This window comes from Brassica oleracea, chromosome C1, assembly GCF_000695525.1.
Source record: "Brassica oleracea var. oleracea cultivar TO1000 chromosome C1, BOL, whole genome shotgun sequence".
In the NCBI taxonomy this organism is placed as follows: domain Eukaryota; kingdom Viridiplantae; phylum Streptophyta; class Magnoliopsida; order Brassicales; family Brassicaceae; genus Brassica; species Brassica oleracea.
In genome coordinates this window covers 4748469-4764744 of record NC_027748.1, presented here as the reverse complement: position 1 = coordinate 4764744, position 16276 = coordinate 4748469, and the positions used below count along the sequence as shown (strand labels likewise).

Below are 16276 nucleotides of genomic sequence, written 5' to 3'. Positions count from 1 at the left end.
TCGGACGACTTAATTAAGTCGTCTGGAAAGTCTTCCATCTGGACGACTTATTAGACGACTTATAATAAGGCGTCTGGAAAGTCTTCCCAGCTGGACGACTTATCGGACGACTTAATTAAGTCGTCTGGAAAGTCTTCCATCTGGACGACTTATTAGACGACTTATAATAAGGCGTCTGGAAAGTCTTCCCAGCTGGACGACTTATCGGACGACTTAATTAAGTCGTCTGGAAAGTCTTCCATCTGGACGACTTATTAGACGACTTATAATAAGGCGTCTGGAAAGTCTTCCCAGCTGGACGACTTATCGGACGACTTAATTAAGTCGTCTGGAAAGTCTTCCATCTGGACGACTTATTAGACGACTTATAATAAGGCGTCTGGAAAGTCTTCCCAGCTGGACGACTTATCGGACGACTTAATTAAGTCGTCTGGAAAGTCTTCCATCTGGACGACTTATTAGACGACTTATAATAAGGCGTCTGGAAAGTCTTCCCAGCTGGACGACTTATCGGACGACTTAATTAAGTCGTCTGGAAAGTCTTCCATCTGGACGACTTATTAGACGACTTATAATAAGGCGTCTGGAAAGTCTTCCCAGCTGGACGACTTATCGGACGACTTAATTAAGTCGTCTGGAAAGTCTTCCATCTGGACGACTTATTAGACGACTTATAATAAGGCGTCTGGAAAGTCTTCCCAGCTGGACGACTTATCGGACGACTTAATTAAGTCGTCTGGAAAGTCTTCCATCTGGACGACTTATTAGACGACTTATAATAAGGCGTCTGGAAAGTCTTCCCAGCTGGACGACTTATCGGACGACTTAATTAAGTCGTCTGGAAAGTCTTCCATCTGGACGACTTATTAGACGACTTATAATAAGGCGTCTGGAAAGTCTTCCCAGCTGGACGACTTATCGGACGACTTAATTAAGTCGTCTGGAAAGTCTTCCATCTGGACGACTTATTAGACGACTTATAATAAGGCGTCTGGAAAGTCTTCCCAGCTGGACGACTTATCGGACGACTTAATTAAGTCGTCTGGAAAGTCTTCCATCTGGACGACTTATTAGACGACTTATAATAAGGCGTCTGGAAAGTCTTCCCAGCTGGACGACTTATCGGACGACTTAATTAAGTCGTCTGGAAAGTCTTCCATCTGGACGACTTATTAGACGACTTATAATAAGGCGTCTGGAAAGTCTTCCCAGCTGGACGACTTATCGGACGACTTAATTAAGTCGTCTGGAAAGTCTTCCATCTGGACGACTTATTAGACGACTTATAATAAGGCGTCTGGAAAGTCTTCCCAGCTGGACGACTTATCGGACGACTTAATTAAGTCGTCTGGAAAGTCTTCCATCTGGACGACTTATTAGACGACTTATAATAAGGCGTCTGGAAAGTCTTCCCAGCTGGACGACTTATCGGACGACTTAATTAAGTCGTCTGGAAAGTCTTCCATCTGGACGACTTATTAGACGACTTATAATAAGGCGTCTGGAAAGTCTTCCCAGCTGGACGACTTATCGGACGACTTAATTAAGTCGTCTGGAAAGTCTTCCATCTGGACGACTTATTAGACGACTTATAATAAGGCGTCTGGAAAGTCTTCCCAGCTGGACGACTTATCGGACGACTTAATTAAGTCGTCTGGAAAGTCTTCCATCTGGACGACTTATTAGACGACTTATAATAAGGCGTCTGGAAAGTCTTCCCAGCTGGACGACTTATCGGACGACTTAATTAAGTCGTCTGGAAAGTCTTCCATCTGGACGACTTATTAGACGACTTATAATAAGGCGTCTGGAAAGTCTTCCCAGCTGGACGACTTATCGGACGACTTAATTAAGTCGTCTGGAAAGTCTTCCATCTGGACGACTTATTAGACGACTTATAATAAGGCGTCTGGAAAGTCTTCCCAGCTGGACGACTTATCGGACGACTTAATTAAGTCGTCTGGAAAGTCTTCCATCTGGACGACTTATTAGACGACTTATAATAAGGCGTCTGGAAAGTCTTCCCAGCTGGACGACTTATCGGACGACTTAATTAAGTCGTCTGGAAAGTCTTCCATCTGGACGACTTATTAGACGACTTATAATAAGGCGTCTGGAAAGTCTTCCCAGCTGGACGACTTATCGGACGACTTAATTAAGTCGTCTGGAAAGTCTTCCATCTGGACGACTTATTAGACGACTTATAATAAGGCGTCTGGAAAGTCTTCCCAGCTGGACGACTTATCGGACGACTTAATTAAGTCGTCTGGAAAGTCTTCCATCTGGACGACTTATTAGACGACTTATAATAAGGCGTCTGGAAAGTCTTCCCAGCTGGACGACTTATCGGACGACTTAATTAAGTCGTCTGGAAAGTCTTCCATCTGGACGACTTATTAGACGACTTATAATAAGGCGTCTGGAAAGTCTTCCCAGCTGGACGACTTATCGGACGACTTAATTAAGTCGTCTGGAAAGTCTTCCATCTGGACGACTTATTAGACGACTTATAATAAGGCGTCTGGAAAGTCTTCCCAGCTGGACGACTTATCGGACGACTTAATTAAGTCGTCTGGAAAGTCTTCCATCTGGACGACTTATTAGACGACTTATAATAAGGCGTCTGGAAAGTCTTCCCAGCTGGACGACTTATCGGACGACTTAATTAAGTCGTCTGGAAAGTCTTCCATCTGGACGACTTATTAGACGACTTATAATAAGGCGTCTGGAAAGTCTTCCCAGCTGGACGACTTATCGGACGACTTAATTAAGTCGTCTGGAAAGTCTTCCATCTGGACGACTTATTAGACGACTTATAATAAGGCGTCTGGAAAGTCTTCCCAGCTGGACGACTTATCGGACGACTTAATTAAGTCGTCTGGAAAGTCTTCCATCTGGACGACTTATTAGACGACTTATAATAAGGCGTCTGGAAAGTCTTCCCAGCTGGACGACTTATCGGACGACTTAATTAAGTCGTCTGGAAAGTCTTCCATCTGGACGACTTATTAGACGACTTATAATAAGGCGTCTGGAAAGTCTTCCCAGCTGGACGACTTATCGGACGACTTAATTAAGTCGTCTGGAAAGTCTTCCATCTGGACGACTTATTAGACGACTTATAATAAGGCGTCTGGAAAGTCTTCCCAGCTGGACGACTTATCGGACGACTTAATTAAGTCGTCTGGAAAGTCTTCCATCTGGACGACTTATTAGACGACTTATAATAAGGCGTCTGGAAAGTCTTCCCAGCTGGACGACTTATCGGACGACTTAATTAAGTCGTCTGGAAAGTCTTCCATCTGGACGACTTATTAGACGACTTATAATAAGGCGTCTGGAAAGTCTTCCCAGCTGGACGACTTATCGGACGACTTAATTAAGTCGTCTGGAAAGTCTTCCATCTGGACGACTTATTAGACGACTTATAATAAGGCGTCTGGAAAGTCTTCCCAGCTGGACGACTTATCGGACGACTTAATTAAGTCGTCTGGAAAGTCTTCCATCTGGACGACTTATTAGACGACTTATAATAAGGCGTCTGGAAAGTCTTCCCAGCTGGACGACTTATCGGACGACTTAATTAAGTCGTCTGGAAAGTCTTCCATCTGGACGACTTATTAGACGACTTATAATAAGGCGTCTGGAAAGTCTTCCCAGCTGGACGACTTATCGGACGACTTAATTAAGTCGTCTGGAAAGTCTTCCATCTGGACGACTTATTAGACGACTTATAATAAGGCGTCTGGAAAGTCTTCCCAGCTGGACGACTTATCGGACGACTTAATTAAGTCGTCTGGAAAGTCTTCCATCTGGACGACTTATTAGACGACTTATAATAAGGCGTCTGGAAAGTCTTCCCAGCTGGACGACTTATCGGACGACTTAATTAAGTCGTCTGGAAAGTCTTCCATCTGGACGACTTATTAGACGACTTATAATAAGGCGTCTGGAAAGTCTTCCCAGCTGGACGACTTATCGGACGACTTAATTAAGTCGTCTGGAAAGTCTTCCATCTGGACGACTTATTAGACGACTTATAATAAGGCGTCTGGAAAGTCTTCCCAGCTGGACGACTTATCGGACGACTTAATTAAGTCGTCTGGAAAGTCTTCCATCTGGACGACTTATTAGACGACTTATAATAAGGCGTCTGGAAAGTCTTCCCAGCTGGACGACTTATCGGACGACTTAATTAAGTCGTCTGGAAAGTCTTCCATCTGGACGACTTATTAGACGACTTATAATAAGGCGTCTGGAAAGTCTTCCCAGCTGGACGACTTATCGGACGACTTAATTAAGTCGTCTGGAAAGTCTTCCATCTGGACGACTTATTAGACGACTTATAATAAGGCGTCTGGAAAGTCTTCCCAGCTGGACGACTTATCGGACGACTTAATTAAGTCGTCTGGAAAGTCTTCCATCTGGACGACTTATTAGACGACTTATAATAAGGCGTCTGGAAAGTCTTCCCAGCTGGACGACTTATCGGACGACTTAATTAAGTCGTCTGGAAAGTCTTCCATCTGGACGACTTATTAGACGACTTATAATAAGGCGTCTGGAAAGTCTTCCCAGCTGGACGACTTATCGGACGACTTAATTAAGTCGTCTGGAAAGTCTTCCATCTGGACGACTTATTAGACGACTTATAATAAGGCGTCTGGAAAGTCTTCCCAGCTGGACGACTTATCGGACGACTTAATTAAGTCGTCTGGAAAGTCTTCCATCTGGACGACTTATTAGACGACTTATAATAAGGCGTCTGGAAAGTCTTCCCAGCTGGACGACTTATCGGACGACTTAATTAAGTCGTCTGGAAAGTCTTCCATCTGGACGACTTATTAGACGACTTATAATAAGGCGTCTGGAAAGTCTTCCCAGCTGGACTCCTAAAATAAATGATTGTTAGTTGTGTTAATAGGGGAATTGGGCTATATATCTTCGAAAAAATTATAATTCATTAGATAACTAAAACCCCTAATTTTTATCTATAGTATATGTATTTTTTATAACAATGCTATATTACCCTTTCATTTAACATGTGTAACCTGTTAAAAATTATTTATCAAAATAAATATTAAATAAATGATTTAATAAATTGTGGTTATCATTGGTGCACATCTTTTTCTCTTTCTTCCTCTTCTTCTCCTCCAATCTCTGTTTCTTTTTCATACGTACGAACACAAACCACTTCATCTCAAGACGAAGAAAGAGCATGGATTTTGGGCTTGTGGAATTGAGTTTGGAGGATAAGATGGCACCGTAGAGAACGACGAGATGACGTCACGATTTCTTTTTTTGAGTTTCTTTAATGTTGTTGATCTTGATTTTTTTCGTTGTTATTTAAATAATGTTATAGTATGATGTATTGATGTTGTATTGGTGAAGAATAATTACTCTGGACCAGTGAATGTGTGTGTCACCATGTCTGCAAAAAAAGAAAATGTGAAGAAGATGAACTCGCCGACTATACTATATGTAGTGAAAAAAAATTATAGTATAATAATGTTCTTATATTTTTGTACCATTCGTAAGTGCCAAACTAAATAGTATGCTACGTTCTTGTATTATTGTACCATTCACAAGAAATGGAATAACACTTACATTTCTACTTTTCACTTACAGTGACAAATATATATATTTCTTGTTACTCTATACATATCACCTACACATATAAAATCAGTATTACTATCACCATCGATTATTTGATAAATTCATTATTTATCAATTTCTAGTTTACAACTATATGTATTATACTATATATTTTGTTCTATACTATTTGGGTTTAGAGTTTATACTTGAATTTAGGGTTTAGTGATTAAGATTTAGGGTTTAATATTTGGAAGGTGGGGGTTGAGGTTTGGGTTTAGTGACCGTATTATGTATGTTCCATTTAATGATTAATAAAGAGTGTTCTATTTTGCTCACCAATTTGTACTATACTATGTATTTTATTTCATTCTATTTGGGTTTAGAGTCTATACTTGGGCTTAGGGTTTAGTGATTAGGATTTAGGGTTTAGTATTTGGAAGGTGGGAGTTTAGGTTTGGGTGTAGTGATAGCATTTTTTTGGTTTAGTATTCAAAAGTTATGTCTGAGTTTAGCATTGAAGAGTTGTGTGTTGGATTGAAATCCTAAACTATTCAAAAATTAGGTTTCGATTTAGTTTAATATTACATAGTATTATATACTATTTTCAGATTTTGATAATTGGGTTTAAGGTTTATATTTGAGTTTAAAGTTCAGTAATTAGGGTTTAGAGTTTAGTATTTAGATGGAAGGGTGATGTTTAAAGTTTAGGGTTTAGTATTTAGGGGTTGAAGTTTGAAGTAAAGTTTAGTATTTACTAGATGTGAGTGGATTTGGAATCCCATTATATTTCAGTGATCTGATATAGAAAAATCAGATGCATATATTTGTGGTAAACAAACGTGTGGTGTTGGTTGTATTACGTTTGATAATTAATTGTGGAGTGTCAAATTGTTGATGTCATCAATTTTTTTCTCTCTGTTACTGGCAACTTGAACAAAAAAGAGTAGTACCGGATAAAACTTGACATAATTGTTATGAGCTTAATTATGTCAAAATCAATGCTCTGCACTTAATTTTATTTTCAAACTTGGTCATTTGGAAAATTATCCCTTGTTAATAATACATCAAAATAAATAATTAGTTTTTGTATAATTAATTAATTTATCTAATCTCACACCATTCATTATAACATGTATAAATAAAGAAAACTGTTGCTAGATTAATTGCATTGTTCCTATTTGTATATTCACGAATAAACAAAAAAGATAGCTGTATTGTGAATGAGGGTAAGAGATCGAAGTCGAACCCATGAATTGTTTGTCGTATGGACAAGTTATCAACCACTAAACTAAGGTGAAACTCTTGAACAATGGCTCCCCTCACATTTATGTTATGTTGGCTCCTAAAGCCCTTGCTTTATGGGCTTTAGCCTAAGGCCGACGTGGCACATAGGCGAGAGCATAATTAAAAGTAATTTAGAGGAAAAAAATAAATAAATCTAAAAACCTCACTATAAAATCGATATCGTTATGTTCTCTACATCGCTAACCAAGAAATCCTCCAACTTTCGTTTTTTGTTCTTCTTTTCCATCGCGAATGCATTACCATGGACGAAGAAAAAGCTAAACAAGAGCTTCACATATTAGTCGGGGAGATTCTTCAATTCCATACCACGTGGGAGTACCAAGAGAAGAGCGCCATAGCGATGAATTCTTGAACGCCATTGCCGACGCGATGAGGATACTAGACCGGTTGAGTGAGATGGAGCGATCTAAGCCGTCATCGTAGAAAAGGTATATCATCCTTACACGAATGAGGGATTCATAACTAAGTTCATCTTCTTCGACTTATCCAAATGTCACATGTCCACATCTACGTAACAAAACTGTGTAGATGGAAATTACACATTCAATTTGTGTTTGTATACGAGACACAACCATAAGTCTATTGTTATAAGATCAACACGTGAAGTGCAAAATTAACGCATAACATATTCAAAGTAGTAGACATGTTCCATTAGCTTTGGAGTTGTCATAAGGACAAGTAAGCAATACACCTTACTGTTAGAGAGATACACCCTCAAACTTCAAATTTGAAGTTTTGCCGACTTCAAAATTAAGTTGCTTTTGAAGATGCTTTAATAGAAGAAATGATCATCATGTGGAGTCTTTCACTACGATCATCAAAATTTCAACCAAGCGGAAAGGTAATTAGTGAGTGTTTTGCTCACTTTCGATTATGGCAAATACCTTTCCGCTTGGTAATTCTGGCAAATACCTTTTCGCTTGGTAATTCGTTACTTGCAAACAAACGATGAAAAATGTTAAATAAAGAATTTGTAATTATTCGTTTTGTTGAAATTTTGTAGGGCTTACGGTTGGTTGGTGATAGGAGTTGTTGTACGGTTGAACCAGGTCAAGAACTTTGTGCGGTGAACGGAACGGTTTGAATTAATTACGGTTGGTTCGGTCAGGACAAACCGTTCCGTTCACCGCACAAAGTTCTTGACCTGGTTCAACCGTACAGCAACTACTATCACCAACCAACCTTAAGCCCTACAAAATTTCAACAAAAAAGAATAATTACAAATTCTTTATTTAACATTTTTCATCGTTTGTTTGCAAGTAACGAATTACCAAGAGGCAAAATCTTCAGCATTTCCAGAGAAGAGGTCAACATAAGTGAACTTACCTCTAGAAAGTTGATTGTTTAGATCTACGACTAGGGTTTTGAGTTTATTGTTGAAGATATCAGCGGCTTGATTCACCTCTTCTGCGCATCCAACACCACCACCGAGGCTTGCAACAATCCGTGGCGTACAACCAATCTTGCATATTCCAAACAAAGCCACGTTCCTTGCTCCTAGCTGGAACAATTGCTAAACAAGACACATATGCAAAGTTATAAACAACAGACTAATTTATAGTTGGTTCCGTTTATTTATGTGCATATATTCTAAGTTTTGGTGGAAACATAATGCCATTTACAACTTTATACACAATAATTTGTAACTGTAAACTCTTTTGGGATCAACTCGTAAACATAAACTTCTTTTTGTAACTAACATGGTGTATTCCTAATCTTTAGTAGCAGCAATCGGATATGTTCTTCAGATTAATCTAAACTAGAAGTGTAGAAATTTTTAACCAAAAAAAATAAAATTAATTGATTCTAATCAGTTAAATTAGCTTGGGTTAATTTTCTATCTTGATTTTAATATTAAATATGCTGGATTCCATCCAACACCCCCAAACTATTTTTTCGCCAAAAAGCATATGATTATGATCTTTGCACAATAGGTGTAAGTTGATATATGTTGCCATGTTAACTATACACAGTAGTTAGCAATACATTAGTAGTGTTATAAATGTGTGGCTAATGCCATATATTTGGTTTAGTCGGCAATCATTTAAAAATTCGGTTAAAGTGGTCACTTTACGGTTTGGTCATCGGTTAGACTTTGGCGGTGACTATTGATATTGGACCGGACTTTGTCTTGTCGTTGTCGGGATAAGCAAAATAAAGATAAAGTGGAGCTCCCTTGAGGGTTTTAGGCCGCCGTTGATTGTTTGTCACCTCACCGGTAGGGTTTTAACAATCACTCTTCTTCTTCATCTGTTCATACCCATCTTCTTCTGAGACTCCACAAAACTTAGAACTTCGAAGATGAAAAGGAAGGATACCACTCCGCCGCAGAAACCCAATCCGTCGAAGAAAACAAAGAAGACGAAGAAGAAGAACAACCCTCAAACACAGCGTGTCGATGTTCCGATAGAGGTTTTAGAAACCAAACCTTGTGATCAAAAGGAAACAGCTTTAGGCATTGTTTCTGAAGAAGGTCCATGGAAGAACCTTGAGCTTATACTTTCCTTGCAGAACAGTGAATTGAAAGACAAAGAGTGAGTTTTTAATGCTTATTTGCTTATACTTGACGATGTAACTGTTTTAGTTTGTTGAAAGTTTGTGACTTTGAATAACATATGCAAATAGTAGAATAAAGATTGTGAATTTGTATGATTTCACCGGTTCAATTTCTCAAATGATTCTATTTTAGAATGACTTAAAGGGAATTTGATTTTTGGCAGGAAGATGGAGCTGGCTTTCAGTTTTGTGGAAGCATATACAGGAGAGAAGGAGAGTGACGACGAGGATGAAGAACAAGAATGTCAAGCGGTTACTACATCGCGTCTGGTTATGTATCTAAGTGACTGGATCCAGTCACTGTTTTTCTCAAAAGAACAGAACTTTCAAGTTAAGTCCGAGATATGTTTGGACTTCAGATGCTGGAGCATCCTCAGCTTCTGCTTGAAGCAGTCATCGATCTTACACGTCTCTATCAATTCGTCAAGGTACCTTCTAAAGGCTATAGGGTTTATCGCCGGAGACCTTCTATCTTCTATTGGAGATGGTCAAGGCTTTGAAGCGTTCAGTTCTGTGGTTGACTCTGTAGACTTGTTGTTCTCATCGAAAAGTGGGCTTTTCAATGATAACTTCGACTTGTGGTTCTCAGCCGTCGAGCCTGTTCTGAACCTCACGCATAGAGTTCTTGCGGAGAATATCAAAGATGGTAATGCGTTTGTGCTTAGATTCTCTTGCTTGGTTCTTGAGCCGTTCTCTACGTTTATGGTTCAGCCGACTAAGAAGAATGGGTTTCATGATTTCGTAGACAAGCTTGTTGAGCCCTTACTGAGTGTGTTGGGGTTATTGATACCCAGAGAGGGCAAAGGTTATGGTTTGGAAACGACCTTGTTGAAGTTGATTCAGGAAATACTATCTCTAGGTCTGTTTCATTCATCTCATATCGATGGGTTCTTAGGCCTAGGCGGAGCGGAAAGGTATTTGCCAGAATCGAAAGTGAGCAAAACCGTTTTGAAAAGCTACCATCGGCATTTTTTCACCAAGTTTGAGAACATGTTAGTGATGAAGAAGGAGGTGGAGCTGAGCTGTATGGGGTCATTGTTTAGTTTGTTTATCAACAGAGTGATGAAACAGCAAAGAGACTCAAACCAGCTGGCTACAAAGGCCTCAAAGCAGCAAGGCGCATCTACAAATGATAACGAGTCTTCTGCAAAGAGTCATCACTCTAGTTTCATCCGCTGGGAGTCGCGGAAGTCACTTTTTGATTTCTTCCTGCATCTTATGGAACCTATACTGCTGAAGATCGATGGACATGTCGAATCTAGCTCTGACACTGCATCTCTATTAGCTGATTTCTGCTGTTTGATCAAGTCGGCAAACAGTTTGCTCTACCACTTTGCTCACGAGAGAATATACGTGAAGACAGAGGATGCATCTGAAGGAGCTTGCTTTTGTTTCTTGAAGAAAATCTTCACAACAATAGTTTCAGTTGCTTCTCAGTTACAACACACATACTCTGAAGGGTCGAAGATTCATGTTTTGTTAGCCAAGGAGCTGATCACTGCGATAGGCTACTTGTTGCAAATTGAATACGAAGTTATTGAGAATGATTTAGTTACTTTGTGGCTAACCATTCTCTCTTTCGCGAGGTTTAGTAGTCTTTCATCAGAGAATACAGAAGATGATTGCCCGTTGACTTCATTGTTGCTTGGTCTCGGATGCCAGTTGATAAATTTATACAGTGACCTCCGCCAGGTTTGTCAAATTATATTCCTTTGAGTGGTTGTCATTAGTTTATTATTTTCCTGAAGAACACTAATTTTTTTTCATGTTATGTAGGTAAGTGTTGCTGTACTTGCTATGTGCAAAGCTGTGAGGCTTGTGATACCTTCTGATGTTGATAATGGGGAGATGGTCGACATCAGAGAGCTTCCACTGTTAGAAAGAAGCGCAGCATCAGTGGAGAAGCTCATGTCATGTCAAGATCTAAGGCTTGCTATGCATAGAGCTGTTAAAGCTATACCAGAAGGCCAAGCATCTGATTTCATCAAGAGCTTGACTACAGATGTATCAGAAACCATAGGTTGGATAAGAGTTAGTTGCTCATCAAGTTCTAGAGAACAAGATGGAGAGGTAGCAGCGTTCTTGGCCGGAGCTTTGTCTGCTATCTATTCACTTATTCTGGACTCGCTAACTATCAAAACCGGTAACAGTATCAGTGTCGCCGAGTCCATGAACTCTCTGGTGATTCTCATCCGTCCTTGCTTAAGTCACCTTGTTTCTTCCGACTCAGATTGCATCGAAAGTTTCCTTTCTGCTGTCACCGGAAAAGGTTTGGACATTGTAATCTCTGAAAAGAATAGAGAGACCTACAGAAAGTCTGCGCGCTTGTTTATTATCTTCTTCCTGCGAATTTACATGTCTTCCCGAAGCTTATCTAGGCAACTGATTAGTCTTATGCCTCCGAAAAAGTCGAAAGAGATGGCTGTTATTATGGGCGACTCTGCCACGGCTCGTCGTGGAAGTGATTGGGTGAAAAAGAAGAGTTGGAACGATGAAGGCTATTTTTCATGGATCTGCCAGCCTTCAGCTTCTATTGTTGACATCATTAAGCAAATTTCAGATGTTTACCTCAAGGATGACAGTGCAGATTGCTCCTTGCTGGTGTATATATTATACGGAGTCGCTCTTCAGAGACTTGTTGATTTAAACAGGGACATAAAATCACTTGATTATGTGTCGCAGATAAGTGATCATCAGATGCATGGTACAGCGCTCGAACATGTATCAGTGCTTAAGTCTGAAGGAGAAGAGCTTACTTGTTTCCTTTTGGGTAATAACACCATCATACCAGGATTTGCTGAAGGTGGAACTTTTGAAACAATGGATAACACTGATCAGTGTTTGACTGCTGTGCGTTTGGGAGTTCTTAGCCAGCATATTGATATTTGGTGTCCCCATGCTGGGAAAAAGAATATGAAGAGCTTCCTGTCTCATTTAATAGGAAGTTCTGTTATGTCTAATTTTGGCTTGGAGAATAGTGTAGACAAAGGCACTCAAAATAAGAAAACAGGGTTGGAACAGTCTTCGTTAGGGCTTCTTTGTGATTCAGTATTGTATGAGCATGAAGTAAGTCATCTTCCTTTTTTTTTTTTGCTTTGTTTCTTTATGCTCATATATCCAGATATTCATTTGAGTTTTTCTACTAGTTTGTTCGCAGGTCTTTGGCGCCGAGTCTTTCCCACATACTCAAAACCACAGCAGATGCATTGTTCAAGGACTTCGCCGAAGAAGTAGATTCACAACCAGATTGGTCAGAGGTGTTACTCTTGCTTGAAAGTTCAGTTGCCAAGCTTCAGTCGGAAGCCTTTGTCGAGGCACATGTGTCACAGCTAGACAATCGAAAGTTCACAGCATGTCAAAATTTGCTAAATCTCTTATGTGTTATGCCCAAGGAGTATGTGAATAAGAAGTCACTCCAACTTTATGCAAGTTTTCTTCTCGACCTTGAGAGGTAAATAATAGTATAAAGCATACGCATCTTCTGTATGTTTGATGTAGTAAGGCGTATCAGTTATCCTTAACTTTGATTGCAGACATTTTAACAACTTATACCTTTGTTTATATATCTTGTAGGTTTATAGTTTTTAGCATGTTGAGATGTTTGAACAAGCCGTCTCCGGGTGATATGCAAAACCTTTTCAGGCTGTTCATCACTTGCAGAAAAACTTTGAAAACTATTGCTATGGTTTCTTGCGACAAGGTGCTAAGATCTACCGAGTTGCCTTTATCTGATACTTCGTTGTTGACTTCTTGGCTTTTCAAATCAGTACAAGCTGTGGTTACTTGCCAAGAGAGAGTTAGGAGTGATTTTACAAGAAGATCAAGGGGCGCCCTCTTTGCATTGATGGATCACACATCATATATGTTTCTAACCGTGAGTAAAGATCAATTCAGCAAGGCGCTACCTTTGTTCGATGGAGAACTCATTTCAACCGAGGGAAGTGGACAAGCAAACCTTGCTTTTGAGAGCGTGACAGAACAGGCAGAAACTCTACTAATTGCTTTAAGGACTACCTTCAGAAATGAGAGAACAGTCTTTGAATGTAAGACACTGATACTGAACGAGTTAGTACCCATATTCTCTTCTCTTAGTGGGTTGTTGTGGGGATTAGCATCTACAGTGAGTCACAGAGATATGCAGAAGAGTCATATGAACGCCAAATTGAGATGGAAATCAGAAGAATTCTCGAAGCTTTCTGGCATTATCCATGTGCTTAGCAAATTTTTTGAGGTTTTCGCACAGTATCTGTTTCTTAGTGCTGATGTGCAGCAAGAAATTGGAACCAGTCTCAACTGGACTAGATTGCTTGATGGGACCGAGGGTTCAAATGGTCTTGTGTCTGGTGACATGGTGGAGACTAGCAGCGATGTGAAAAAACAAATTATTGAGAGCTTAATAAAGGGGAACTCTACGGAAGTAGTATTGGCACTCAGGCATCTGTTAATCACTTCTGCCGCTATTTTAAATCTAAATCTGCAGATCAAGGGCATCACATTCTCACCCTCATTCATCCCTGTTCTCACAGGCATCTCATTTGATCTACTGTCTGTGTTAGCAGGCACGAGCGAGTTACCTCTCGAGATCTCATTCATATGGTTGGATGGTGCAGCGAAATTTCTAGAAGAATTAGGGAGCCACTTGTGCTTGTATAAACGTATGTTAAACAGAGATCTTCTCTACTCAAAGTCGGTTGAGTTGCACCTGAAGGTGATTGGGAAATGCATATCGCTACAAGGGAAAGAGGCTACCTTGGAGTCTCACGAGACAGGGTTTGGTACTAACGTAATCCATGCTAAGAAAGTGGAATCAGAAAGAAGCCGAAGCCGGTCTCATCAGAGATTACATTGGTTGGAGGAATTAAAAGTGAGGTTTAGAATGTCATTTAAAGTGTTGTTACATAACTCCGAAGAGTCACATTTAAAGTCAGGACTAGAAGCTATACAAAGAGCACTGGTTGGAGTGTGTGAAGTGTGCCCAGCTATCTATAGCATACAGACTGGAGAGAGAGATGGGGGTAGAATCTCTGAAACCGCTGCGGCTGGTATTGACTGTCTGGACCTAGTTCTGGAGCATGCCACAGGTAAAATTGTTTTTTCTATAGGCAGTCTTTAGTATACTTGATGTTGATAGTTATAGCAGTGAACTTAGAGTAAAATTGTTTTGTAGGTCGCAATCGTTTGAGTGAGGTTAAAGGACGCATTCATGGCTTAATGTCGGCTGTGTTTGGTATCATGGCTCACATGCAGAGTCCATTCATCTTCTGCACAGATACAGTTGTTGGCAAGCAGTGTCCCAAATCTCCAGATGCTGGATCAGTCATTCTCATGTGTGTCGAAGTCTTGATAAGAATAGCAGGGAAACACGCATTGTTTGAGATGAATCCATCGCACATAAGCCAATCCATACATATGCCCGGAGCAATTTTTCGAGATTATGGACATTTGTTACATAAGGATGATCAGCAACAAGATCTCCAAGTAGACCAGAAATTCTCGGTGAGCCTGTATGCTGCTTGCTGCCGACTAATATATACATCTGTTAAGCATCATCCCAAGTAAGTAGAATTTTATTTTGCTTACACACACAGTCTTGTTAAAATTTGCCTCTGATATCTGGCCTTTATGTGACATTTCAATATCTAGAAAAACTGAGCGCTCCATTGCTACACTACTAGAATCTGTTTCTGCGCTTCTTCATTGCCTGGAGACAGCAGGAAACAAAGTTTTTAAGCTTGCTCCGTTTGAAGTGGAAGAGGGAATCACATGTGCTTGTTTTCTTCGGAGGATCTATGAAGAGGTAAAATCACTGCATCGTAATGATCCTACAACTATGTATATATCTCATGTTTTTATTTGCTCGTAAAACAACTGAATTGCAGCTGAGACAGCAGAAGGAAGTCTTTGGACATCATTGTTTCAAGTTCTTGTCAACTTACATATGGATTTCTTGTGGATATGGTCCTCTTAAAACGGGTATCAAAAGGTAACAGCCTTCTTCTTTTTGCATCTCTCTTTTTACATTTTTCCGTGAAAGCCGTTAGAATCTTGCTAAGTTTTCCTCAAAGTATGGCTTGAGATGAGTGCTCTTGTCCTGAAGTTACAGGATGCCACCTAAATATGTAGATAGGAATTAATTGATTTTTGTAACGTTTGCAGGGAGGTAGATGAAGCCTTAAGGCCTGGTGTGTATGCTCTCGTAGACTCTTGCTCTGATCAGGATCGTCAGTATCTCCATACAGTATTTGGTGGTAAGTACCCTTTCCTTTTTTAAAAAATAATTGTGGCATAAGGTTCTATTTCTTAGAAATTGTTTTTTCTTTTACGTAATTGTCTCATGGTCTTTTCTTTGCTTTTTCTTTTTGTAACACGGTCTTTTCTTTGCTCTTCTGCAGAAGGTCCTTGTAGGAACTATCTAGCAACTCTGAAACAAGAGTCCGATTTGAATTTCAAGTACGAAGGAAAGGTTTAGAAAAATCACAATTACTTTTTCTACTCGTCTAACGTTGTAGTAAGTTCTTAATGGGATTTGCTCATTTGTTGATGGTAATAGTATAATGTACCTTTTTTTTAAAGAGTAATAATTGATAATTAAGTTCGCATCAGTTTCGTTTTGGTCAAATAATTGATAATGGGATTTGTTTTTTTTTTTTGTCAACGAGTTAATTGTTATAGCTTCTTCAGCTAATACCGGAAGAAATACACATAAGGACAAAAAGAAAATAAATGATTGTTAGTTGTTATTGTTAATAATAAAGAGATCTTTGGTGGAGGACCATTGGAAAGAAAATGAAGCACTATTTCATTCAACAGCTGCAATGTT

At 39.6% G+C, this 16276-nt stretch overlaps 1 protein-coding gene across 1 annotated transcript; it reads left to right on the top strand.

The window, feature by feature from the left end:
• The first annotated feature begins 9055 nt into the window (after positions 1–9055).
• Positions 9056–16058, top strand: LOC106306047. Its single transcript, XM_013742502.1, has 10 exons — positions 9056–9434; positions 9621–11148; positions 11233–12522; positions 12603–12907; positions 13030–14537; positions 14624–15011; positions 15100–15253; positions 15336–15439; positions 15613–15704; positions 15849–16058. The coding sequence occupies exons 1-10, from the start codon at positions 9202–9204 to the stop codon at positions 15923–15925; spliced, it is 5679 nt and encodes a 1892-aa protein (XP_013597956.1). The 5' UTR covers positions 9056–9201; the 3' UTR covers positions 15926–16058.
• Positions 16059–16276: the final 218 nt, after the last annotated feature.